General features: G+C 53.0%; 2 protein-coding genes across 8 annotated transcripts in view; both read left to right on the top strand.

Annotated features, from left to right (window-relative positions):
• Positions 1-838: 838 nt before the first annotated feature.
• ACP7 (acid phosphatase 7, tartrate resistant (putative)) lies at positions 839-7,043 on the top strand. 4 transcript variants are annotated; one of them, XM_081962330.1, is made up of 14 exons: positions 851-1,546; positions 2,051-2,230; positions 2,463-2,663; positions 2,818-3,000; positions 3,095-3,120; positions 3,299-3,396; positions 3,613-3,675; positions 4,293-4,407; positions 4,491-4,604; positions 5,303-5,360; positions 5,680-5,747; positions 6,008-6,079; positions 6,311-6,448; positions 6,682-7,043. In XM_081962330.1, the coding sequence occupies exons 1-14, from the start codon at positions 961-963 to the stop codon at positions 6,745-6,747; spliced, it is 1,968 nt and encodes a 655-aa protein (XP_081818456.1). In that variant the 5' UTR covers positions 851-960; the 3' UTR covers positions 6,748-7,043. The 4 variants fall into 4 exon arrangements, with proteins under 4 accessions (XP_081818459.1, XP_081818456.1, XP_081818457.1 ...); XM_081962331.1 differs by having other exon boundaries at positions 851-1,531; XM_081962332.1 differs by having other exon boundaries at positions 1,364-1,883.
• A 1,112-nt stretch (positions 7,044-8,155) lies between these two features.
• Positions 8,156-26,468, top strand: part of PAK4 (p21 (RAC1) activated kinase 4) — a 34,865-nt gene continuing 16,552 nt past the window's right edge. For 2 of the 4 annotated variants that reach the window (XM_081962227.1, XM_081962230.1), the window contains exon 1: positions 8,156-8,369. The gene's annotated coding sequence lies outside the window, so the exon portion shown is untranslated. Of the gene's footprint in view, positions 8,370-19,067; positions 19,260-20,856; positions 20,978-26,468 lie in introns of those variants that run through there. The other 2 variants (XM_081962228.1, XM_081962229.1) reach the window with 2 other exon arrangements.

Raw genomic sequence — 26,468 nt, forward strand, 5'->3', positions numbered from 1 at the left:
GAAACGGGTGGAGAAGACAGGCAGAGGTGAGAGGGCCCTTGTGACCTGAGCCAGAGTTCACCCAGCAACGCAAAGTCCCGAAATACAGGCAGTCCTCGACTCACAGCAGGTCCTTTGGTGGCTGTATGATGTTACCAAAGTACTGGAAAAAAAGATGACCATTTTTCACAGTCATGGCCCTTGCAACACCCCTGTGCTCACGCGGTCAAAATTAAGACGTTTTGTACTTATGACGGTTGCAGGGTCCCGGGGTCGTGGGATTCTCCTCTGCACTCACTTAATAGCTGCAGTGGTTCACCTAACAACTGTGTCCAGGAAGGTCATAAAATGGGGCAAAACTTCCTCAACAACTGTGTGGCTTAGCAACAGAAACTTTGGGCTCAATTGTGGCCGTAAGTCGAGGACTACCTGTAGCAGAGGATGGTGTTCCTACCAATGGGAAAACCTCCAAAGGACCCTGGGAAGGAGAAGCAGGGAACTCACTCAAAGGAGGAGGCAAAGCAGGTCTGGTCCCCAGCGCCTTCCAACGGGGCCCGGTTCTCTTCCACGTTCCAGCCGTCATTCCATCCAGGAAACTCGCATTGGACACCCCAGTGTCGGAACTTCTCTAGGGGCAGAGAGCCAGGCTTTTAGCACCGCTTGAGACGCTTCCTACCAGGTTACCAGAACTTTAGGAGCGAGGCTGACTCCGCCTTCCAGCTACGCGCCCTGCCCGAGCACGGGGTGGGGGAGGCGCTGCCGTCGAGGAGAGCCCCAAGGGACCCGAAGCGGCGACAGGCATCCCGGGAAGGCTCGACCGCCCAGCGGGGGGAAGAAGCGTTCCTTCGAGCGACGGGGCGGCCGGGCTGCCTACCTCTCCCGCAGGGGTTTCGCACGAGGTTCCTGCCCAGCGGACGCAGGACGCCCAGGCGGCTCCACTGCAGGCGGGGACAGCGGCCTGCGGCCTGGAGGGCGGCGCGCATGGCGGGGTCCCTGCGCCACTGGAGCTTCCAGACGGCGGGGCCGTCCAGCAGGTCCCTCCAGCGCCGGCAGACCAGCCGGCAGCGCGTGGCCAGCGTCTCGGGCGGCAGCCAGCTCAGGATCAGCGCCAGCACTTCGTTGGGCAGGCGCGGCCAGTCCGGCGGGGGCGCCCCGGAGAGGCTCCCACCGGCCCCGGACGCCTCCTCGCCCGCCTTCCCGGCCTTGGCCGTCGCGGCGCCCATCGCCGTCCCGCCTGCGGCTCCGGGCGGGGCGCGAGGGCGGCTGCGGAGCTCCCTTCCCGAGACGCGCCGTCCAGGCATTGCGGCCGCCGCAGGTTCCCTCCCGATTCCAGCTCGGTCCACGGCGCCCTCATTGGCGGACGGACTCGCACGAGATGTGATTGGGCAGCGCCTGGCCAATGGCGTCTCCTTTCATGACAGCCACGGCGGGTGGGCGGGCTATTTTTTGGATCCCGCCGGGTCCCTGTGCCCGAAGGCCTCCGGGGTGGCTGCTGCGGGGTCTCTCCGCACTCTGCGACGGCTGCGCTGCTCGGGAGCCGCCTCGGAGACACGTCAGTCGCGCCTCGGTTTGCACTATTTTGCAGGCCCAGCACGGAGGTCCCCGAATGGAGTCAGCCGCCCCGCCCCCGACTAAGCGGCTGCTGGACGGGGAGGGCGAGCCCGGGACGGTCCGCTTCTGTCCGGAGGCGCTGCGGCCTTTTGCCCCCCGCTCCCGGGACGCTTTTTCAAAGTCAGCAACTTCCAGCTGGAGGGGCTCCAAGCCCCGGAATCCCCCCGCCCGGCAGCTGCTCCTCCCCGCCCGCTCGGGCTTGGCAGGAAAATCGGGCGCGCCTCCCGGAGAGCGGCTGCGGGGGGAAAAGAGCTGCTCTGGGCCGCCGCCGGCTTCTCGCCTCTTCCAGTCCGGTCAGGCTGGGCGGCGTGAGGGGCGCGGGGGCCTGGGCCGGCAGCGGGGGTCCTGGGGGCCCTGCAAAGGAGGGGCGGGGCGGGGCCCGCTGGGCGACTGGGCGGCCGCCCTTCCCGGGAACTGGAGGCGGCGGCCGGATTGCAACACCGCATCTTGTGACTTGCAGGGCGGCCTTGGACCGCTAGTCCCTGGAGCTGCGGGGCTTCGGCGGCTGGCGAGGAGCCCGGCGGGAGCATGAGCCGAGGGGCGAGGCTGCTGGGCTTCTTCCTCTGCCTGTGGCTGCCCCACCTGCGGGGCCAGGGCCCCCGGGCCCCCCAGCCCGAGCAGGTGCATCTGTCTTTCCCAGGTGAGCTTTGGGGCGCCTGCCTCTCCCTTCTCCCGCTCTGCACCTCCAGTGAGGCGGAAGGAGCAACATTTCTTTTACTTTCACTTAACTGAAACCGGGTCTTGGTTGGAGCCGATCGGTTTGCATATTTATCCACCGCATTTGCTGGCCTTTGTTGCTTTGCAACCTTCTGTAAAGATGAGGCCATTCCCCCCTCCGTGAATGATGCCTTCTCTGGGGGCTTTTGCTGCAGGAGACCCCACCTCCATGGTGGTCACCTGGACGACCTTTGAGCCAGCCGAGTCCCTTGTAGTCTTTGGCCAGGCTCCGGGAAAGGCCCTTCCTCACAAGGCCAGCGGAAATGCTACGCGGTTTGTGGACGGGGGCAGCCTGGGCCGTGCCCTCTTCATCCACCGAGTGACCCTCCGCGGCCTTCTTCCGGGACGGAGCTACGGTAAGGGATGGGGGCACCTTGTTCCTTGCAGGGCAGGGCAAAAACCACACCCTCCTCTGTCTGTGGCCCCATCTGGTGGCTGCATGGTACACGGAGACCCACTGGGGTCACGGGATCATTTTTTGCAACTCCCTCTGCTTCTCTCCCCTTGCAGTCTATCGCTGTGGGGGCCCGTGGGGCTGGAGCCAGCCCTATGGCTTCCGGGCGTTGCTGAAGGGCAGCAGCTGGAGCCCTCGGTTCGCCCTCTTTGGAGACCTGGGCCTGGTGAACCCCCAGTCCTTGTCCCGGTTGCAGAGGGAGACTCAGCAAGGCTGGTACGACGCAGTGCTGCACATAGGTAGGCCCAATGGCTGCCCGGCTCTTCCCCGGGGCCCTTTTCCTTGGGCCCACCCTTTGATGGTGACCCTCCTCTCCTCCCCTCCCCCCCCCAGGAGATTTTGCCTACGACCTGGACTCGGTAAGACCTCTGGAGCATCTGTGGGCTAGACAGGAAGACGCTTGAGAACAGTCATAAGGCCAGACCCGTGAGGCTGTTCCAAGGGGGCCACGTGGGTGTGCCCCTCCTGGGCAGGGGTGGGGGATCTCTGCCCTGGGACATTGCCCGATCCCAACCTCTCTCTGTTCTACCCCTGCAGGATAACGCCCTCGTCGGGGACGCCTTCATGCGGAAAATCGAGGCAGTGGCTGCCTTTGTGCCATATATGACTTGCCCGGGAAACCATGAGGAGAAGTAGTGAGTGGAGCTGGGCCAGATTGAAGAGATGCTCGCCTCTGCCACTCTGTCTGCGGGCTGGTTCTGGTGGCCAGTTGTAACTCCCAGGGTGGCACTCCCTCTCTGGGTGGGTGGGTGGGGATATAGCCTAGGCGTCCCGGTTTTGCTACGAAGGGAAGGGCCACTGTTTGCGTCCCCCCCCCTTCAGCCTTCTCCCTCCCTTCCTCCCTCCTGCAGCAATTTCTCCAACTACCGTTCCCGCTTCAGCATGCCCGGAGACACCGAGAGCCTCTGGTACAGGTGCGTCCCTGAGCTGCAAGGGGCACAAGTCCAAGACGCCAAGACCCTCTTCCTTCCCAGGCTCTCCAGTTCCTTTCATGGGGGCAAAGAGAGGTCCGGAGCTGCTCCTGCCTTGTATGGCTGTAGTATTAATGTCAGGCCCAAAAGGCAGTTTCCTCCATGAAGGTCCAGTTAAACTGATTTATTGCTAAAAGCCTTTGCACAGGAATCTTCTCAACTAATGGTCAGCCCCTGCCCCGACTTAGATACGGCTTCATGGGATTCAAGGGAGGTTGGACTTAGTTTGCTTGTGGCTATGTAGGGATGCTAGGCTGGTGCCTCTTTTAACTCTGCCCTTGCTATTCCTTCTCCTACACGCACCTACCCTGTGAGGGAGGCTGAGACACAATACCTGGCCCAAAGCCCCCAGCCAAAACTCTCCCTGTCCTCCATCCATCCCCTCCCCTGCCCCACCAGACTCACTCTCTGCTTCCAATTGCTTTGGGGGCAGGTCTGGGTGGGGGGTCTGGGCTCTGGGGCCTCCATGGAGATGTCTCCCCATCCTCTGGGGGAGGGGGCTCCTTTCCCCCCACTTGTCCCCCTGCTCTTAGTGGCTGCCTATCTTGCCCCCTTCCCAGCTGGGATGTAGGCCCTGCTCACCTCATTTCCTTCTCCACGGAGGTGTACTTCTTCCTGGACTATGGGGAGCAGCTGGTAGCCAAGCAGTTCCAGTGGCTGGAGAGGGACCTCCAGGTAGGCGGGGTCTGGATTTGGGTGGGCGGAGCCAGTTTGCCCCAAGCAAAGACCAACCTCCGGTTCGTTCCTCTTGGGGGCAGGAGGCCAACCGGCCTGAACGGCGTGGGGAGCGCCCCTGGATCATCACCATGGGACATCGGCCCATGTACTGCTCCAACAACAACAGGGATGACTGCACCCAGCACGAGAGCCTGGTACGTAGGCCTTGGAGAAGCCGGTTTGAGCCCCTGAGGAAATAGGAGGGAGGGGCCAAAAGATTTTATTTTATTCAACAAAGGAATATGGTTGCCCAAGTCTCGCCTGCCTGTCTCTGGTGGCCAAGCCTCACCTGGGCTTTGACCCTGATCCTTTCAGGCCGATGTTTGCAGCCAGGAGGATAAGGTGGAAGTGAAATGACACTTAATTATAAAAGAAAAATAAGTAAATATAATGAGATAAGCTGGGTGAGAAGGTAGGATGGAAACTCACTGAAGAGGGATCCAGCCTGGACCTAAGGAGAAACTTCCTGACAGTGAGAACAATTAAGCAGTGGAGCAGCTGGCCTCCGGGGGGGGGGCTGTGTGGGCCCCGTCACTGGAGGCTTTGAAGAAGAGACTGGACAGCCATTTCTCTGGAAAGAGGGTAGGTTAAGGGTTCCAATTTGGGACCTTTAAGATTTGTGCATTTCAACACTCTAGCTGGCCGGGGGATTCTGGGAGTTGAAGTCTCAAGGTTGGATCTCCTGCTTGAGCAGGGGGCTGGACTAGAAGACCTCACAGGTCCCTCCCAAATCTGTTATTCTGTCATTCTGAAGCAGCTTGTTTCAGGAGGCTGAGCCCCGTGCCCAGCACTGCCACAAAGGGGCTCCAGATTTCACCAGGTGGCACTCAGTGTGGTTTGTGGGCCTTTCCAGGTACGCAGAGGACTGAAGCCGAACCGTTACGGCCTGGAGGATCTTTTCTACAAATACGGTCAGTTCCCCCAGGCAGCCCCTGCGCTCTCCTTCTGAAGGCCCAGGGAACACCTCCAAGGGAAGGCCCATAAAGGGAGTCCTCCACTGACCCCCACCATTCACTTAGTGGCCACTCAGAGTTACAACGGCCTTTTTTCACACTTACAACCTTGGCAGCATCCCCACGATCATGTGATCCAACTTCAGGCACTGAACAGGCAACTGCTTCATACTTATGACCACTGCAGTGTCCGAGGGTCACATGATCCCCTTTTGCGAGCTTCTGATAAGCAATGTCAATGGGCTCCCCCTCCTTCCCCCGCTTTCTCTTTCTCCAGGGGTTGATCTGGCACTGTGGGCTCACGAGCATTCCTACGAACGGCTCTGGCCCGTCTACGACTACAAGGTGGGTCCAGCTGTGGGGACTGGGGGGCTGCCTTCCTCCCTGAATGGCTCCCTGATTTTAGAGCCCACGGTGCCCATCTCTCTGCCTGCCCCTTCTGCGTGGCTGGAGAGCTGCAAAGCGGCAAGAGTGACCAAGCGGCCTCAGTCCGCAGGTTCCCCCAACGCAGAGAAGTGGCCCCACCGTCTCTGGGCAGAGCAGAGGGGCAGCTGGCCCCCAGCATCCCAACCTATTCTTCTCCTTTCTGCTCCTCCCTCTTCCAGGTTTACAATGGAAGCACTGCAGCCCCTTACACCAATCCCAGCGCCCCCGTCCACATTATCACTGGGTCAGCCGTAAGTTTGCAGATCGGCAGCGTGAACTAAACATGACGTCTCTGAGCATATGCAGAATTCTTTTCCTAGGAAGCTGCCAATTGTGGTCATAAGTCAAGGACTGCGTGTACCTGGAAGTACTGGGTGGAGAAAGCCCAGGGTGGGGAGGGGGAGGGCAGACTTTAGGCTCTTCACACTTGGCCCTTCAGTGGCTGAGCTACATTCCCTTTCACCCCCCCCCTCCCTCCCCAGGGTTGCAAGGAGCGGCTGGACCCTTTCATCCCAGACCCACGAGAATGGAGTGCTCTGCGGATTGAGGATTATGGGTACGCCCGCATGCAGATCATCAACATGACCCACCTCTGGTTGGAGCAGGTCTCGGATGACCAGGTAGGAGCTTGCTCTGCCACAGCAGCCCTGAGTCCATTGCTCCGCTTGGCTTGTGACTTTCCCGAGCCTGGCATCTGGTGGCCAAGCCTCCTGGCTCCACCTGAGCTGGTCCTGAGCTCCAGCCACTAGCCTCCTGGGGGAGATGCTTCCTGCATTGCTCAGGGTGGCCGCCCACCCCCTCCCTCCATGGTAGCCAGACTTCGCCTGATCCCCCCTTTGCTTTTGGTTTTCAGAATGGGAAGGTGGTGGATAAGATTTGGCTGATCAAAGACCGGCATGGCCCCGGGGCCTGGCAATGACCCTCCAGGCTGGAAGACCCTAGGAGGCATGGCAGCCAGTATCCCACCTCCTGAGCTCCAGCAGCTTCAATTGCACTGAGTTCTCTGGCCTGAATATGAAGCGGTTTGCATGACCTCGAATGTGACCCGGCCACAAAGGGGCTGAAAGAGTGAAGAAGACCTTGACCGATGGAGAAAAAGGAGGATCAGTGATGTTGCTGCAGCTGCCCTCCTGGTAGCATTAAGGACAAGTGTGATTTTTAAGCAAATAATTACTTGAAATAAAAATCAGGAATAAAGGGAGACAAGACAAAAAAGTGTTTATTTTTAAACTAGACTTCTCAGGTGGTTATTTTAATATATTTCTGCCGTTCCGTGTAGGGTGGAATTTGCAATTTGGAAAACGATTGGTTGTGCTTCTGGCAGAAGGAGTAGGGCACAACCTCAGTGAAATACGCCAATGGGCACTTCTTACAAAACCTTGCAAACCTTGGCTCGCAGTGGGGGAGGAGGGCAGAATTACGCAGGGAGGCAACTGGGAGAGCTTTTTCCCCAGTGAAGGGTGGCTGCTCTCCACATGGTCTGTTCTGATGGTTCTCCCAAAGGGCGCCAGCAGGGCGGAATCCTGGCCCTGCCCTGCCTGCATGATGAAGCTGGGTGGGGTGGTGGGGTGTGGATTTTCCTACTTGGTGATCGGATGGGAGACCACATGGAGATCCAGAGGCCGAAAAGAGCGGGAAGGAGCCAGGCCACACCTTCTCCGTTGTTGGCCAGCAGACCGGGTGAGCCAGGCAGGAGATCCTTGTTTTACCTCCAGGAAATGCCCGGTGGGGCTCTTGTGTCCTTTGAACCCGGGACTTTCTGTGGGTTCTTGCTGCACAGAGGGCGAGGAGCAGCTCCAGGACAGCTTGGCTCAGCAGCAGCTGCTGGCCAAGTGGTGGAGCCTCCCCTCCTGCGGCAGTCTACCAGGGGTCTCCAACGTTGGCAACTTTAAGACTTGTGGACTTCAACTCCCAGAATTCCTCAGCCTTCTAGCTGTCTACCTGCAACCTGGGCCAGGAAAGGTTCCAGATGTGCCAGGATTCTTCAGGTAGTTGGGAGGGTCAAAGGTTTGGGGGCACACAAGACCCCTCTGGGCAGAGGGAAGTCCCTCCCAGCCTACAGCTCAGGCGCCTCCAAATCTGACAACTTTAAGACTTGCGGACTTCAACTCCCAGAATCCCCCGGCAACCGCGACCGCAGCAGAGGCGGAAATGCCCCGAAGCGTCGCTTCTCCACGCCCAGCCCAGCCCCCCGTCCCTCAACGCACGCCGCCCAGCCATTCGCCCTCTCCTGCCCCGCCCCTCTCCCTTTCGGCCAATGGCAGGCGAGTGCTAGAGCGCTCTGGCCTGGCGTGGCCTAATCGGGAGCGAACCCGCCTCTCCCCGGGCGGGGCGGGACCCTCTGTCGCCAGGCGACGGGGAGGCGCTTGTCCCCGGATGTTGCCGGCCGCGGCTTGGCTGGCTCCCAAAATGGCGTCCTCCTCCTCTTCCTCCTTCTCCTCCTCCTGCTGGTGAACCGCACCGGGACCGGCCTGCGCGGCGGCGGCTGTTAACGGGCGAGCGGTGGCGCCAGCACCGAGGGGTCGGCGGCCTAGCAAGCGGGTGAGCGAGCGAGCGGAGTGGTGGGCGGCCGGGGTCCTTCGGTGGGGCAGCCCGTCGCCTGAGGGGCCTCCTGAGTCTGGGCCGAAGCAGGCGCCCCTGTGGGAGGACCGACGGCCTGGCCTTTGGCCCGCGTTGAAGGGCGGGGTGGTGGTGGTGGACGGGGGACCACGCGGAGATGCCCGGGCGGCGCCTGGGGGGGCTTTGGGGGCGGAGCCTGAAGGAGGCCTGGAGAGTTTGGAGCTGGGGGAGGAGCTGCTTTATGGTGCGGGGTCCTCGACTTACAACCGCTCGTTTAGTGACCGTTCTGTGTTACAGCAGCCCAGACATAAGTGACTTGGGACCGTCTTCCACAGCCTCACACTTACGACGGTCCCAGTGTCCCACAGTCACGCGGTCCCCTTTTGCGACCTTCTGCCAAGCAAAGTTAATGGGGTAGCCGGACTCATTTAACAACCAACTGCAAGGGTTCACTTAACCACCGTGGTGAGAAAGGTCGTAAAATGGGGCAAAATTCGCTTAGCAGCCGAAATGTTGGGCTCAGTTGTGGTCGTGAGTCATATTGCCTTTGACCAGGGGCGGCATGTGGGGAGGAGATCAGGGCAGGTGGTTGTGCCTTTTTTCCCAGGTGGATTCCTGCAGAGCCGGCTTTTCTCACCCTGAGCCTCAGGCAGGGTTCAAGGCTTTGCTCTCGTCGCTCTCTGGGCCCTGAGCACAGGCGGTTGAAGTCCCCAAAGTTTCAACTTTGCTTCTTTACTTATACTTTTAAAACAAATTACCTGTTTATAAAGTGCCCAGAGTTCACTTGGAGTCAGATGGCATGCCGTATAAATTTATATTACGTAAATTTAAACAGTTAAACAGTTGCAGGACTGTCTAGCCGAAGGGGGAGAAGGACGAGGGGTGACCTGATGGCTGTCATCCAATATTTGAGGGGCTGCCACAAAGAAGTTGGGGGGGGGGTTTGAACTTATTTTCCAAAGCCCCTGAAGGCAGAACAAGAAACAACCAAGGAGAGAAACAGCCCAGAATTAAGGAGAAATTTCCTGACAGGGAGGACAATTAATCAGTGGAACTGCTTGCCTCCAGAAATCGCTTTTAAGAAGAGACTGGACAGCCATTTGTCTGAAATGGTATCCGGCCTCCTTGTGCAGTGGGTTAGAAGACCTCCAAGGTTCCTTCCAGTTCTGTTATTCTGTATTCAGATTTTCACAGGTGGATAAGGGGTTTAATCCAGTCCCTTTTATTTGGGGAAGGGGGCTGTTCCTAGGTGAGCTAAGCCTGCTCTTACAAAATGCCCTCCATGGCCCCTTTGACCTGTTTAGCTTCTCTCTGTCCTAAGCAAGCTGCCATGATCATTAGTCTGTAAGCCTCTTTCAAGAATTTACTTTTGGCTTACAGGTTTGAAATGAATCTCTCCATCATATTCATAAACTGCAAACTTGGTTTCTGATTGTAAAGAAAACAGCACTATTAATGCCTACAGATAATCCTGCCTGGCTGTAGATCAGAGAATTTTAAGGGCTGGAGAAGCTCAGCTTCTACACTTTACAAGCCTCAGTGTCCAAAAGAATTCTACTGAAGTGGTTTATGGAATGTAGCTAGATAATATGTTGTCTTGTATAAAAGATTTTATTCCAGAAAAAGACTCTTCTGAATATTTGGAAGTCTATTTTACATCATTTTGTGGAAAGCTGTACTTTATATTTAAATGCTTCTAGATTTTGTGATGTAATACAAATGTAATTTGAGAATACTCTGGCAGGTAAAAGTCTTGGGAGAAAAAGATTAGATTTAGAGCATGAATGGCGAAGGTGATCTGTTTCAGGATGAGTCCAGAGAAAGATTTTGGCACCTGTAAGTAGGACACGCCCTGCTGTTTATGGTACATTGGTGTAGGCTCCATATATTGGTGTGGTATATTAGTGTAGGCTCACTTTCATAGTTAAGGGTCATTTGTCTGCTTGAGGTTGTGAGTTGCAACTTCCGTATTTGCTAATAAGGAATTTTGGGATATCTTGGTTGTATTCCGATGCTTGTTTGAGAAATTGTTCTGAATTTTATGCTCCAAAGAGGCCAGTGTCTTTTTTTTTCTTATATACAAGTTGAGTCAAACATTTGTTTATAAAGATCGGTATATAGACAAGTTTTGTCTTGCCAGAAGGTTATTGTTTCTCAGCTCTTTCAGCCTCTGGTTTATCCCTTGAACATGTCGACAAAAACAACTTGAATGCAGAGCTTTGCACCCCAAGATAATCGATCATACTGATAGCTTCAGAAGCCCTTCAAAATGTTTCAGAAAATGAGCAGTCTAGCTACAAACTGGTCTCTGGTTGTTGGCCTTATTTTGATGAGATGATTCTTGTTGAGTCCCATTGCAAACTTGGAACCACTTCAAAAGAAACCAGGATCTCTCTTCAAGAAAACAAGGAAAAGAAAGCCCAGAGAAGCAGAAGATTAAACAGTTACTATATTTGGAAAGTTTTGAGAGGAGATAGGAGGTCCTGTTGCCAGCTTCTGCTTACTGCATTTATATACGGAAGGACACTCGTTTGGCACTTGGTTTCTTTCTCTCAGGACTGAAAGTTCTTTCCTGTTAAAAGTTAGAAACATGTTGCTTTGTTTTTTACAAAAGAGTTAGAACTCTTGGCCCAGTGGTCAAGCTTGTTTCAAAGGAGACTTTTTCTGAAATCTTCAGGTTCAAATTTAGGGAGCGTGGTGTCAGCCTGGAGAAACGCTTCCAGGATGAAAATGTCAATGTGGGACATTCTGAAGGTCAGCAAGGAGATACTTTGCTTTTGCTAATGAAAACATTAGTTCATCCATGCTGTGTCCTAAAAAAAAATGCTCCAGTTTTGATAAAAGAGCAAACCTGCTCGTTGCCTAAATGTGCTGTTCTTGGAGTCTTGGATCCGTGGGTGAGGATTTGAAAAACACTCTAGCATAATTCAGTAGCGAGACAGAGTTTCCTTCGTGGGGTATGTCAAATATTACCTGATGGATTAGAAAACATCCCCCCGTAAAGTATTTTCTAAATGCCTTTGTTCTGCATTTCTCCGCAAAGACTGGAAATTGTTTTTACAAATCTTTCAAGAGCAGATGGATCCTGGCTCTTTGATCATCATAAACAAGTCCCTTCTCCATTTAGGGCCAGCCAGAAGACGGCAAGCAGGAGCTTCCTTGCTGCCTTATTCCTAATCCCGGGAAGAGTCTGATTATGTAAGGCAGTCAAAACCATTCTTCTCTCTGAATGGCAGAGGGTGACATGGAGGCTTTTTCAATGAAGGAAAAGAGCAAGCAAGGGGGTAGGACAGCTTGGGTGCATGCAATTACCCTGGCCCTAAATAAAGTGGAATATTAATACCAAAAACATTCTATTCCGGTAACTGTCAGTTTTCCACTCTTCCAGTGTTCCACAACCAATGGCAGTGTGAAGACTTCAACTCCCAGAATTTCCCAGCCAGCATAATTGAAGTCCAGACATCTTCAAACTGCCAAGGTTGAGAAACACTGCTCTATTCTGTTTAAATAAATCCACCACTCCTGTTTATTTTATAACAGTAAAATTGCCTAAATCAAAAATTTAAGATTTTCTGATTATAGGCTTCAAAAATAGTAGGCAGGGGCAAATAGCAAAAATTGTAGCATTGCCATCAGCTTTATTTTTATTAAATTGGAGGGGACAGGACAATTTTTGCACTTGGGTGTGTTTTGAGATACACTGTGTGTTACTTCCACGTGCATGATAGTAATAAGTTGGCTATAGTGATTGGCATTCTGGATTGAACAAATTGGACTGCAGGGATCTTTTAAAAAGGGATCATATAAGGCTGATCCAAGAAGGAGCATTTAATGAAGCAGAACCGGAGGTAGATTGAACTTCAGCTTTGCTGATCCCCAGACTTCTGGCTAAAAGATTACAGGAATGGCGATCGAATCCATCTGGAGGCGTTCCAGGTAGGGGAATTTTTTCTGCCTGCTGCCCTTAATTCTTCAATTGTGAAACTGCATCCGGCACCCCTCTTGGTCTCGCAGGTTCTGGTGTGACCCATAGAAGTGGAATAAGAGAAGGGGGCTTAGTTTATTGAGGAAAAATCCCCACGACAGATTTCAGAAGACAAGCAGAGGGAGAAATGTGACGCTGCAATGTATGTGCCAATTTTTTCTCCCTCCTATGAAAAAAAAAGTTAAAGCCTAAGTGGGAGAAAGAGAAACAGAAGGTATTTTAAGCCTGAACGGAGAGTCCCCCCCCCCCCCCCACTGTTCTAAATTTGTAGAGCATGGAAGAAGGAATAAAATTGCTTGCTGTATAGAACTGTAATGATATATATTGGAACTAAGCCTCTGGCATAAGAAAAAAGTATTTTGTTCTAAATGCTGCAGGCTTGGGAGAATGCTGCTAGAATTTTTCTGGCATTTAAAATACTGGGTTTCCTCCTTGAAACCCCAGTTCAGAAAAAGAACTTTTATGTAAAAACGAAAAAGAAAAAAAAGAGGCTCTGGTTAGGAATCCTAGCTGCCAATCACATTCAAACGTAAGCTGAAGTGTGGCTGAAGTCTCAAGTGCCTCCTGGTTACACCATTCGGAGGGGGGGGGGAGGTGGCATGTTAGATTCTTTTTGCCCACATGTCACACATGTTGGCAGGTCCACGCCAGAGCGGCCTTTGGGGTCTCTGCTTTGCCTGGAAGGAGGAGAGGACAAAACGTTTGGGAACCTCGCTGGCTCAGGAATTCTGGGAGTTGAAGTCCACAGGTCATGAAAGGGCCGTCCTTCCCCAGCTCTGTTGGGAGCAAGGGGAGCTGCGTCGTCCTTAGGAGAAGTGCGGTGGAGCAGACGGCAGGGTGGGCCCTCAGCCTCTTTGCACCTGCTTTACCAGGGAGGGACTAGTGAACCGGCACTTCCCAGGTGCCGGTGCCCGGTGGAGCTGGCCTGGTGCCACGGCTGCTGAGCGAAAAGTTTCTGAATAACAGCGGGAGCTTCTCCTGGGACGAAGGAAAGCCTGCTTAAAGAATTGGAAGTAATGGCTCTGCTCCCGGCTAATGAAAATTAGCAGCAAGGCGGGGAGTTCTGCCCCATTTTGCTTCTCTTCCACCCACCCCATCATCCCACGTGTGTGTTTAGGGGAGAGACTGCCCTGTAATTCCAGTAATGATGCAAAGAAGTAATTAAGGGTCTTGCTCAGTTAGCTTGCAGTTTAATTACCACCAGAGTAATCATTTGGCAGAGCAGTGTTGCTGCTGCCGCCATCAGCCCTCTGACAGGGTTGCTCTCTGCTGGGGAAGGAGGCGGCTGGGCTGAAAGGCCCCACCTGGGTGCAGCTCTGCTGAGCCCCCTCGGGGTCTTCAGGACCTTCCAGGGGAGACGGCAGCCGAGGGGCTTTCGTGCTGTTGAGCTGCATTGGAGGGTCCCTGTGTTCATTTGAGCTTAAGGGGCACCGGGCTATTTCTGAGGACCTCCCGGGTCGGATCCCAGCCGAAACAGCTTTGGGGGAGAATGCGGCGTCCTCCTCGGGGGCAGAGAATGAAGGTGGCCGTTTTGGGGAGGCTGCTGCCTAAAGCCTCAGCTGCTGTCGGTCAGTTGAAGCTGAGCTGGACTCAATGGGCCACTGGCCTCCTGTCTCTTTCTCCACCACGGAATCTGGCTGGTTCTTTGGCTGTGGTTCGGACTAAGTGCCACTCACAGCTCGGGAGGCGATAAGAGAGGCGAGCGCTTTCCTCCTCCTTTTCTATTGGATGGTTTGGTTTCTGGAATTGAGGCCCTGAGGCTGAGGAAGAGGAACCGGAGCTACCAGGCACAAGCTCTGCGAAATGGAGGCGGGGGGGGGTTGTACTGGGAGCGTTGAAGGAGCGTTACGCCCTCCAGCCGTTGGGCCTCTGCCTTTCATGCCCCCAGTTGGGGGCCACGGGAGCTGCAGGTCTTGGACCCCTCTGCATTCCTGGCGTGCTTTCCTTATGCCCGGCCCCTCCAGGGCCCTCTTCTCCAGGCACTGCCTGCAGCCACATGAACCAGGCCTGCTTGCATCTCCCAGAGCGGCTGGCTTCATGCAGCTTTGCTGGCGTGTGTGTGTGTGTGTGTGTGTGTGCCTGTGTGCCTGCGCTGATGGCCCGTTTTGGCCTCCAGGGAGAACTGAAGCCAGGAGGCTGCCTGGCCTGCATGTGGGAAGTGCCCGGGTCTCCACTTTGTGCCGTTTGCACCTTCTCTGAAGTGCCTTCTCCGTTATTCTTTCTGTGGCTGCTTATTGTTTCCGAGGGGTCCGAGCTTCTTCATCCTTCGAGACCCCCAGAAGCTGTAGTGGAGCTGGCTTTCAGGGCCGGATGAGGAGGAAGGTGGGGACGGACTGGGCTGGGGGCTTGGAGGAAAGCCGCCCAGTTCAATAAGAAGCCTGTAGCTCTAGCAGTGGAAGCTCTCCCCAGGCCTGAGCCCTCCTCTTCCCCCTGCCCCAGAATATGGAAGGATGGCAGGACAGCAGAGGTGTGAGTGAGGGCAGCTCAGATTAGCCCTTCGTGAAGGAGGGGGACCCCCATCCGGAAGGGGCTGCGATGGTTGTGATCCTTCATCCAAGGAGCAGCAGGTGTGACTGTCAAGTGTACCTTTGTGATAAGGAGGGAAGGTGGTTAGGAAGAAGCTTTGCTCTCTGCTCACAGGGCAGTTTTTCTCTCTTATTTCCTCCCTGCCTGGGGGCTGCTTTCCCCCCACCCGTATTTCAGGGAGGTTCCTTAAAAACAGGGATGCTAGAAGGAGGCTGCATACAATTAAGCACACATGGAGGAAAGTGGAAATGGTGTGGAAACAATTCTCCTAGGATAAATATAAAACGGATTTCAGCCAAGGTCTTAAGAAGGACAGAATCTTTTAAAAGCTGGGAAGTTAGTAGGCTTTGCAGTTCTTGGCACCTCCCCCCCCCCCCCCCGAGAATTATATGTATGAGATACATATAAGATCATGTCTTGTTCGGACTGAAACGAAAGCAAAGGGTTACCTGGTCCTATCACTTTCACTTGCATTTTAAATTAATTGTTGGTAGGCTGGTTTTTCAGGAGGGATTCTGAAATTTTCCAGAGGAGACTCCGCCCAATGTTTCAAAATGGTTAGAATCACAGTCTTGTTTGACACACACACTGTTTCCCCTTGCTTCATCTAATAGAGGAAGGGTCTCCAAACTCAGCAACTTTTAATGCTTGTGGACTGCAACTCCCAGAATTCCTCAGCCAGCAGGGAGAAAGTGACTCAAGGGATGGATATACAAATAGCAATGTCTGCACATTTGCAGTACAACTTGTGAAAACCCACATCTTGTGTTCAGCTATTTCCTTGTCTGTGTATTATTTTTTATGATAGAATCAAACTTGTATGCAGGTGTCCGTCTTGACAGCCATTGAGTTTGACTGACTATGAAGTCGGTCCACTAGAACTGGCCCACTAGAAGCAATGATTGCACAGCAAAGTAGGCAGGAAAATTGCTAGAAAGTACATTTATCATTCGGGGGAGGAGGGGGTGTCTGTGAATAATGGCGGGGGCAAAGGACCTTTTCTGAACTTTATTCCCTGCCCTGTCTCTTGCAATTCCTGCATTGTCATGTAAGATTAAATGCCATAATATCTTTTTTTTCGGGGGGGGGGGGGGCAGAATCTTCGCTGGGAGGCGGGCAGAAGAAGTAGACCTTCATCCTGCACATGGTCCAATGTACGGATAGACTTTTCAAAAGACAATTAATGCGTAAACTCTGCTGCCAGGTTGCATTACCGTCATTACTACAAATTCCTTCTGGAGGCCACTGGATTATCGGCAAGCGAAGAGGAATTTTCAGCTGCTTTAAAACTTGGACCTCACTGCCATTGGGGATGGCACTGCCACTTGCAGGGGGCATATGGAGGTAAACTCTTTTGTCTGCCTGACCTTGGATCCTCCTTGGATATAAAAGTTATTCCCAAAATGCAGAGTTTCCCAAACTTGGTCCCTTTAAGAAGTCTGGACTTCAACTCCCAGGATTCCCCAGCCAGCATCAAAATAGGGAGGCTTGGCAACTGGCTCGTATTTATGACCATTGCAGTGTCCCAGGTCAAGTGATCCCCTTTTGCCCCCTCCTGACAAAGTCAGTGGGGAAGTCAGATTCACTTAACAACCGTGGCAAGAAAGGCCATAAAATGGAGCAAAAGTCAATTAGTAGCTGTCTCACTTAGCAACAGAAATTTGGGGTTCAATTATGATTGTAAGTCAAGGGCTGCCTGTACTTTTCCTTTAGGGGACCTGATGGCTCCAATTCCTAATGCTGTTTATTTACTCTGACACATCTGCATTGTTGATTTAGGATTTACGTGTGCCCAGTTCCTCAGAAATTACATGACCGATCTTGAGGTGCTTTTTCCATCACTCAGCCCAGGAGGGAAGTAAAGTCTACATTTTGTTGGAATGTTCCCAGAAGTTAAACAGCTGTGCATTGCCACTTGCGGCCATCCTGTGTGGGTGGAAAAGGCTGAATGGGGTGAGCCCAGCCTTCTGCACCCCGGAATCCCCCAGAAAGCTGAGTTAGCCTTTTAAAGAGGGTAATGGGCAGGAGTTTTTCTGACATCGTTCCTTTCTTTTGGGGCAGTTATGAGTTAGCGGATGGATCTCCTTGGCTGGGGAAGTCAACAGCTTATAATTAACCATTTCCCAGGATTTTATTCATCTATTTTATTACATTGATTCGTCACCCATCTCGCCACCAGGTGACTCTCTTTGCAAGTATTTTGTAAGTGTTTGGCCACTTCTGCTGTTTTGCAGGGCAGCCAGGAAATGGGATCTTTTTTCTGCCTTTGCAGCTGGGGAACTAATTTAGCCATTTTCACACTGCAATGAATAAGATTCCTAGAAAACCACAGCCCAATATATTTAATCTCACCTCATGATTTGTACAAGAATCCTCATTTCCAGCTATCTCTGAGCTCCGGTGTTCTGGGGTCAGGTTAGAGGGAAGGGATTGGAAACTCTCCCCTCCAGGCTGGCCTCTTTTAAAGGTGGGGCAGGCCCTTTGAGGCTGCCGGTGCAGATGCCAGAGGCAGAAGGTGAGGATGAATTGGCCTGGCCTTCAAGTGACCTGGCCCCTGCCCTTTGGACAGGCTGTCTCTGGAGATCCTCCGAAGGTGCTTCTTCCAAAGGCAACTGGACTCTCTTGGGCTTTTCCTTGAAGGCTTCTCAGCCACCAAACCTCTTTAATTCTGGAATTGCTAAATTGGAATTCCTTCCTTCTGGGATGCCCACGCATCCCCTGGGCATTTGGGAGGGTCCAGCTTCTGCCCATTTGCTGCCAGCTCTCCACCTTCAGGATCTCCTTCCCCTAATCCCCCTCCCCCTCTGGTCTTTGATGTGTAACCATCAGAGGCTGCCCATTGGCCCTTTTGGTTTCAAATGCTGCTGCCTCATTGGCTGATGGCTGAAATCTCCCGGGCCTTTTTAACCCTTTCCTCTTCTGTGGGATCACAGACTCTTCCTACCAAAACGATGGCAAAGAAATCAGACAGACTGCACACTTAGGAGGGAAGGGCCATCCTGGGGAAGGGGCAGAGTTTCAAAACTGCTTTGGGGGTTGACCGTCTTCTGGCCCAAGAGAATGTACAACAAACCTCGGATGGGAGAAATAGGGAGACCCCCTGCCTGCCTGCCCTTCCCCAATCAGGCTTTGGCACAGTTTTCCTTATTCCTTTTAAGTCTGGGATCCATTGAATTGTGTCTGTTTTGAAAAGGCTGCCAAAATAATATTAAATATTGAAATGCGTTTTGCTAAAGACAATTCCACCTATAATAATGCATTGTCTTCTATCTTTAGCGTGATCTAAATACAATTAGAGTAAGACAGTTTAATTTTTAAAAATACAGATTTTTTTACTATTACATTTTCTTATTCTCTTTAATCATATTTCAAGAATCTCCAGTCATTTTCCTCCAAAAGAAAAACTGGGGTCATTCTGAAACCTTGGCTGTGTATTAGATTAGATTAGATCCTGGATAAAAGAAAGATCCATGTTTCTGGAAGTCTCTGTCAGGATGAAGGGAGGATGAGGCTCCCCCTTTCAGAACTCTGCCTGGGGAATCCCCCCCCCCCCCCGTTATCCTTGAATCTGGGAGCCGCGCTCCACTCCCTTCCGTGCCTCCTCCAACGTAGCTGAATGCTCTTTGTGCCGCTGGAGTGGAAGCGGGGCCAAGTGAAACCGAGACTCCGGGGGAAGCAGAGTCCAGAGTCTGGGTTTCATCCGAGACTACGTCACAGGCGAGGAGTGTGGGGTGTGTGTGTGTGAGAGAGAGACTGAAACTATCTCCCTCTATCTGCTTGTGGGTTTTCTTGGGATGGTGGGAAGCAAACTAGTTGGGGGCCATCAGTTTGCAGGGAGCGGTGGTAGCTTTTCCCTTGCAAATAAGAGTGGGTGGGAAACGAAAGGGCTCCTCAGGGGAATGAGAAGGAACCTCTGAGCGTGTGTGGGGAAACCCCTCCCCCAATACCCCCAAAGGGGTCTGGGTTCCAGAGATTTTCTGCCTGAAGAAATTCGGTCCGAAGGTCTCTCTCCCTTCATGGAGGTCTTAAAAGAGACCCCGCAACCTGTGGCTCCCCTCCTCTTTGTGTGTTCCTGCGCCCCACCGCCACAGGGGGCGCTCTTCCCCTCTCCCCTTGCCGAGCAGGCAGGCCGTTGTGGGCCGGGCTTTGAGGTTGCAAAGCAGCGAAGGAAGGAAGGAAGGAAGGAGTGTCCCTGCCTCCTGGGTTGAGGATCTGTTGCTCGGCCAAGCCAGCTGACGCGGAGCTGAGAAGAAGTTTCTCTTCAGGAGGGGGGAGACTTCCCCCCACCTCACCCTACTGTGCCCCCCTCCCCAGCCCCCCCCCCCGGAGTTGGCTTTGCAGGAAGTGCAGCGATGCAAGAGGTGAGTGAATGGGTTCCCCCCCCCTTCAGTTGCTCCCTTTTCCCTTCCCCTTCACGCAGCCTGGGAGGGGGAGGTGCTTCCCGAAGTGGGGGCCCTTTCCCTTTGCCCCGGGTCCTTTCTCCCCCCCTTCCGCCTCCAGCCATCTGCTTAAGACCAGGAGGGCCCTGCGCTCCTTGGAAGAAGGCACGGCGTGGCTTTCCTTGGGCACTGGGGGCACAGGCAGCGGGCACGCCCTTCTCTCAGCTGAACTCTGCCACCTGTGGAATTCATCCCCCTAAATATTCTGGGGGCAAAAGACTCTCTTAAAGCAGCTCCTGCTTCTTACCTGGGGTTTCTCTGTTTCGGCCTCTTAAAGCAGCTCCTGAAAGTGAGTTCTGAAAACGGGAGGGAACAGAAGAGCAGTAACCAACAGTTCAAATGGAATCAGGGCCAGCCCAGTCCCTTCTCCCTCTTCCTTGGGGGGAGAACTTCTGTCTTGGCTGAACTGACAGGAGGATGAAAGTGGGTGGGTGGGTGGGTGGGCAGCCCTGACTGGATCTGTGGCCACCCAGACTCTCCTCAGTATGTCACAGGGGCAAGATGGGGAGGAGAAAAACTGAGGAAGGGGCTGTGAGGCTAAGGAAGAAAGAAGCTGACCAAGGGTGGGGAGACCTGGCTGAGGAGGAAGGGCCAGAGCCTGCTTCTTCCCTCCTGATCCATACCCATTTCCTAGGCCAGGGCGCTCCAACCTTGGCAACTTTAAGCCTGGCGGACTTCGACTCCCAGAATTCCCTAGCCAGAAAAGCTGGGAGTTGAAGTCCGCCAGGCTTAAAGTTGCCAAGGCTGGAGCGCCCTGGCCTAGGCCTCCGTGGGGCTCTTAGTTCTATGAGGAGTGGTCCGGCTTCCACCTTTCACTCAGCCCCCCCACCCCCCACCCCGTTTGTTTTGTTTCTGACTGAGTTTGAGATCTCAGTCCATTTGTGATGCTTATGTTTTGTGGCATCTGGGCCGATGGAGCTTTCATGCCACTGCCTTAAAGCCCCCGCTTATCATTATGAACGGCTGACCTGTTCCTGGAGTTCTGAATTTCCTTTTTTTTTAAAAAAAAAAAATCACACCTGATCTTCCACAGCAAAGCAGCTTATAAAGCAATTACAGATAACTCCTCGGCAGCTTAAAGATCCTGTCATAATAATCCAATTTGTTTCTGAAATTCAGCCTTTATTATTATTATTATTATTATTATTTGAAGCGGAGGAAATCTCTCTGGAAGCTAATAAGCTTTTGAAGCAGCTTCATGCCTTCCTAGTGGAACCTCCAGGATGGAGAATCGCAGGGTCTCTGCTCCAGAAGCCCTTCGTGTACAGATCACAAGAGAGCCCCCCCCCCCCAAAAAAAAGCTTGCAGGCTAGAAGAGCTGAAGCCCCAGGAGGCGATGGTGGAAGAATGCGTCTCTGTGCCTGTGTGTCTCTGTGTAGAAGGCTTGGTTGGAGTTGGGAAATAGGGTAGGGTGAGTTTTGAGGAGAGGATTAGGAGGAAGTAAGAAACCTGGGCAGGTATTACGTTAGGTGCCGTAGACCCAAGAGAGGGGAAGAGGCAGTGCCTGGGTGAGAGAGGGCAGAGGGCAGGGCGAGGCCCAGCTCTGCTTACCCGGGAAGAACGGCAGAGCCCCCGGGATCCAGCCAAAGAAAACAAGGCCATCCACAGATCCTTCAATTTCACGCTAGGACTGAAAGCAGGTAAAAATGGCTTTGCAAGATAATGATTGTTCTGGGCCCCCGGCTATTTATAGTTAATTTGCAGGTTTCTTTCCTGCCTAGCAAGGGCTGATTTTTCCCTGGCTGCCTCCTCCTCTCCCCCTCCCTTGCCGGACAGCAGAGCGCATGGGGCATGGAATTGCCCTTCTAAGAGGCCCCTGGCTATGCCTCGCTTCCAGAGACCCTTTCATGCCGCCTGGAGGAGCCGGCACTCTCGGGCTCTGGGCAGAATGGAGGCCCCAAAGTGCAGTTCAGACCCGGTCAGCCCCACGTGCCGCTTTGTGCCCTGGAGCGGAGGGGAGAAGGCAGTTTGGAGGAAGAGCAGTCGGCTGAATAGAGGCCAGGCCAGCAGGACGGGCCTTTTGGCTGGAGCCAGCTCTTCTGAGAGATGGAAGGGGGTGGGGTGGGGGTCTCTTGAACGCTGCAGGCCTTGTGGAGGGTCAGTCAAGTGAGCTTTGCTCAGCCTCCAAGCTCTTCCATTTCTGTTCCCAAGAGTGTTGTAGTCCTACCCAGAGCAGGGATCTCCGAACTTGGCATCTTTTAAGGCTTGTGGACTTCAACTCCCAGAATTCCCCAGCCAGCATCCACATCCGCTAGCTGGGGAATTCTGGGAGTTAAAGTGCACAAGTCCTAAAAGTTGCCCTGCTCCAGAGGAAAGGAGACCCTTCGCTGAACACTGCAGGGGTGGCGTTGGGATTGGTGGGGCTCCTTTTCACGCACTGTGTCTCTTGCCTTGGCCTTCATGATTGGCCCATTCTGGTAGGCAGGAGTTCCAACTTCCTCTCCACACACACACTCACACCCTCGGCTCTTGAAACAAACATGTTTTGTCAGTCTTCTGGCTCATTCCATTTTGGATTGTTTCTTTTCCTTTCCTGGTAAGGTTATACTTATCTAGTTCTACTTCCAGCCAGTGGCAAGATCTTAACTGCTGGGTGTACGCTTGGTGGCTGTGGGCGTGCTTGGCTCTCGTGTTTATCCAAGCTTGTGAAAAAGTGTTGGTTATGGCTGACTAATCAAACAAGGCAGGCAGATAAGGGGAGTTTGACCTGGGGAAAGGCTGCTGGCTGCAACCGGCCGGGGCGGGAAGGGCACTTAGCAGACAACTGGGCTTTGCAAGCGGTCGGCTCTGCTTTAGAAAGGAGACGCTTAAAAAATCTATTTCAGAACAGAATGGAGCCGGAAGGGACCTTGGCGGTCTTCTAGTCCAACCCCCTGATCAAGCAGGAGACCCCCTGGATCATTTCAGACAGGTGGCTGTCCAGACAGCTCAGCTAGGGAATTCTGGGAGTTGAAGTCCACAGGTCCTAAAATTGCCAAGGTTGGACACCCCTGATTTATGCCATAAAGTAACACTTTTTGGCAAACAATTCAGCCAAACAGATTCATATTTTAAATGAATGGATCCCTCTCGCCCAGGCAGGCAATGGGGAGAATGTTGTCTTTTGAATTAGGAACTCCGTAGTGGCATACTGAAGTACGAAGGGCGCAGCCTGCTCTGCATGGTTCCAAAGTTAAGAAAACTCTTTTCGAATATTGACGTTTGCTCAGGGGGCTTTGCTCTGGGTCCCCTTACTCAAAGCAGCCCTGCCTTTGCTGTGCCTTCCACGGCTGACCCTAATTGGCCTCCTGGGGCTTGATCACAGCAGCTCCCTTTGGAGGTTGGATTTGGATCGCCTGACCCTTTGGCTTCCTTGATTGCATCCTGCTCAGAGATCCGCAGATACAGAGTGGCCTCTAGATCCTTCAGTCCGTAAGAGAACAAGTAAGGGCACAGATGAGGACTATTTATTGTTGGGTCACATGGCACGTGCACATCACCTTTCAATAGAGAAGGTCAAGATACAAACATGAAGTAGAAAGTCTAAATATTATAAAGGTATGTCTGGATCACAGAGATTATTTTTTGCTTCATTTGTCACTGCCAGGAAATCAGGAAGGTCTCCAGTCCAGTCTCTGACACTGTAATGTTGGATAGTTTGCTTTTCGGCCCCACAGTCACAATTTGGTGAGGGTATTTGGTCCCACTTATAGAGGGCATCAGTACGTCTTCCAGGACTGAGCTGTACCTGGTGGATGTGAGTTCCCCAGGTGGCTCACCTCAGTCCGGGTAGTGAGACGGAGGGCATATACATTTGATAAAGAAATAAACAGCTTTCCCTTCAGTCAGAGGGGGGATTGGTCCCAAATTCTTACACTTCTCTGCTTCTTTCTGCCTCACAGTCTTGCACCCAGCCTTTTTCACAAAGTGTTTCAAGAAAGAAAATGGTGCAATTCTAATTTGATGTGACGTGGGCTTAGGGTGTGTGTGTGTGTGTGTGTGTGTGTGTGAGTTTTCTCCCCCTTGCTATTAACTCTTAATAATTTTGCTGAAGAAGAAACCCACCATTCTTGCAACCTTTGGCACAGAGGGTGAAGAAAGGAAACGCAGACAATTGGGGCTGCCAACTGTGTCACTGCAGGGATGAATCTGATCAGAATTGTAAGGGAGGCTTCATTGGAGTGTGGAAATCATTGCAGCATCGCCTGGAGGACGAAAGAAGGAGGGTTGTTTGAGTCAGGGGAAATCCCCCCCCCTCCCTCCCCAATGATTGACTAGAGCTGGACTGCTCAGCACTCACTTCAACCACCAGTATTTTCCCTCCATGCTTAGACAGCATGGCAGCATTTCCCAGCCTGGGCAGTTTGAAGACGTGTGGACTTCAGCTCCCAGAATTCCCCAGTCAGCATGCCTTAAAAATGGAATCGCTGTCTGGGGAATTCTGGAGATGAATTCTTCAAACTGCCGAGGTTGGGAAACACTGCAGTATGCCTGCTTTACATTTTAGCAATCTTTTCCTGATTTGGAGTTGAATAACTGAATTTGAATGATTCTGACCACAGTTCCATGGATTTTCGAATTCCATTGGTCTAGACTTGAAGTTTCGAGCCTCCTGTAGATCTCCCCTGTGGCTTCCTTTGCTTTGGATCTGAGTGCTCAGATTCAGGTCATGTTTTTTTTATTTCCTTACGCCCAAATTGCACATATTGGAAATATTCTTGCTTTGGGGACCCGAATTCTCGTGTCTGCCTGCTATTCAGTTCTTTCATAGAGTCATGGGAAACAAGTGGACAGGAATTCAGACATAGTCCCTTTTTTCAAAGAACAGCCCCGTAGAACGAATGGCCATAAAGTTCTCTGATGTATCCCAAAGGCTGCAGTGATGGGCACGGTGGGAAAACGTAGATTTCTCTTGGTTTTTTCTTTCACATTTCACACATTTCTCCTGGAAGAAGCACAACTGGAGGCTTCCTTTCTCTTTTTGGTACAAGTCTGTTTAGCGCAACCTTGGCAACTTTAAGATGGATGGACTTCAAATCCCAGAATTCCCCAGCCAGCCATGCTAATGTGCATGAGCAGTGCTGTGCAGGCGATGTGAAGCAACTCATGGACTCGAGGGCAGCAGTTCTTTTGATATCACTAAAGCCCACCCTTAACCACAGGCCAGGCAGGCAAACGGTGGCAAACTCTCCCAAACTCTCCCAAACTGGGGGTAAAGCTGTATAGACCCCGGCCAAGTAGGTGTGTGCGACCAGGTGTGTGAGCTATGAGAAGCTGGGTAGAAGCCCTGTGGCCCATGCACGGTCGCTTTCATGAAAAGGGCTAGAGGGGGACAGGAGAGCAGGGGGGGACAGTGCCTGAGGGGCTACCCCACCCCAAGGGAGATGCAGGACGAGAAGCAACGGACAGGTTTGTCAGTGGGACAAATGGCCTTCAGAAGTGGTGGGCGCTCCATCCCTGGAGGTCTTTAAGAAGAGATTGGATAGCCACTTGTCTGAGGTCTCCTGCCTGAGCAGGGAGTTGGACTAGAAGACCTTCAGGGTCCCTTCCAACCCCAGGAATTGATCTGAACCCAGAGGACTTTTTGCCTTCAGACGTGACAGGTTGAGGCTTTTGTGATCAGGTGCTGCTTGCTATTTCGCTGTGAGCGCACATATCAGCTCAGAAGCCAGGATTAATAACATTGTCCGGCAAGATCCCCATTTCTTTTGCCCTTCTTAATCCTTCCTGAGTCAAAGGGCATTCATGGGTCCGCTAATTTGCAGCTCATAAAACTGATTTTTAATTGTAGAGTGAAGCAGATTCACCCGCTTGTTATAAAGAGGATGGGAGTATTTGTAATAAAACCTCCCAGAGTCACTTGATTGCCGGCATCATTTGACAGCCACGTAAATATGATGGATGAATGAATACATATAAATTAGTAATGAAGATTCAGCCACTGCCTTCCCAAGAAGGAGGGGGGGTTTCTCTCCCTGTGGCGCAATGATGCTCAAACGCTTTGTGGATTATTGTAAGCTTTGCCAACAAGGCTTGTACACATTTTTTACTGTTGTGCTTTTCTCAGTGAAGAGTGTTATGTTTTATGGGGTAAAGTTTAGATGCGGCATTAACTCTGAATATTAATTCAGTGGGCCACGACAGCCACATCAGGAAGGCAGAATCCCTTTGCACTAGTAGGTTGCAGGGATGTCTGAGAGAGAGGAGATGGATGTCTGGATACACAAACGCGCGCGCGCGCACACACGCACACACACACACACACACACACGGCACAATGGGAAGGAGGACTGCAGTTGCATTTTGGTGGTTGAAACTCAATCTGGGAAAGTTGGGAGCGTTTGGTCCTCTGGGAGTGACCAGGAAGGAGCTTGTGCTTCAGAGCCAGAAGTGGGGAGAACCTGCCCAGCCAATGGACTGGGGCGGAGGGAGGGATGGGCCGAAAAGCCATAAAGAGGAGGGGAGGGCCGAAGGAGCTGCCACAGCCTGTGGACAAAGGCAGACACGAGGCCAGGCCCAATGAAGTCCCCCGAGGACGAGTGCGTGTGAGTCTCCTGCCTTCACACCTTTCGGGAGCCTTGCGTGGGTGGGAGACGCCCGTTTGCCTGGCTTTGCCAGCGTCCTGTGAAGGAGGAGGGCACCTTCTTCCTCGCCCACTTGGCACTTATCATTCCCACTGTTATTACGGCCAGAATAAAGGGGGGCTGTTGGGGCAGGGGTTGCTTTCGGAGCTGTTACCTGCCTGGGGGGATGGGTTCATTGGATCTCTCTGCAGATTGACGAGACGGTGCGGCTGCGGGCCTGAGCCGAAGGGGGCAGGTGGGTCTCCTCTGTCCCAGCACAACTTTTGTGCTTGTGTGCCTTATGGTCTGAATCCCCTCCCGGATCCCCTTTCTCTCTCACTTTGGAGTCTGGAGATGGTTTTGCTGCAGGGTTCTCTGTGCAACGGCCCTCCCTCCGCCTGAGTTCGTAGGAGTCCCGGAGACGTGGCTTTTGTTCCCGTGTCTGGCGAGGGCGAGGGGAAGGGCGTGGAAAAGGCAGAAGAGCAGGGAAGCAAGCAGGGCTCCCGAGAAGTGCAAGCCCAGCCCTTGAGGATCCAGTGGGGGCTGTCTGGAGAACAGCCCCCACTTGCAAACTTTCCTTGGCTCCCCA

The sequence above is a fragment of the Natrix helvetica genome (genome assembly GCF_964273705.1).
Source record: "Natrix helvetica genome assembly, chromosome: 9".
Taxonomy (NCBI): Eukaryota; Metazoa; Chordata; class Lepidosauria; order Squamata; family Natricidae; genus Natrix; species Natrix helvetica.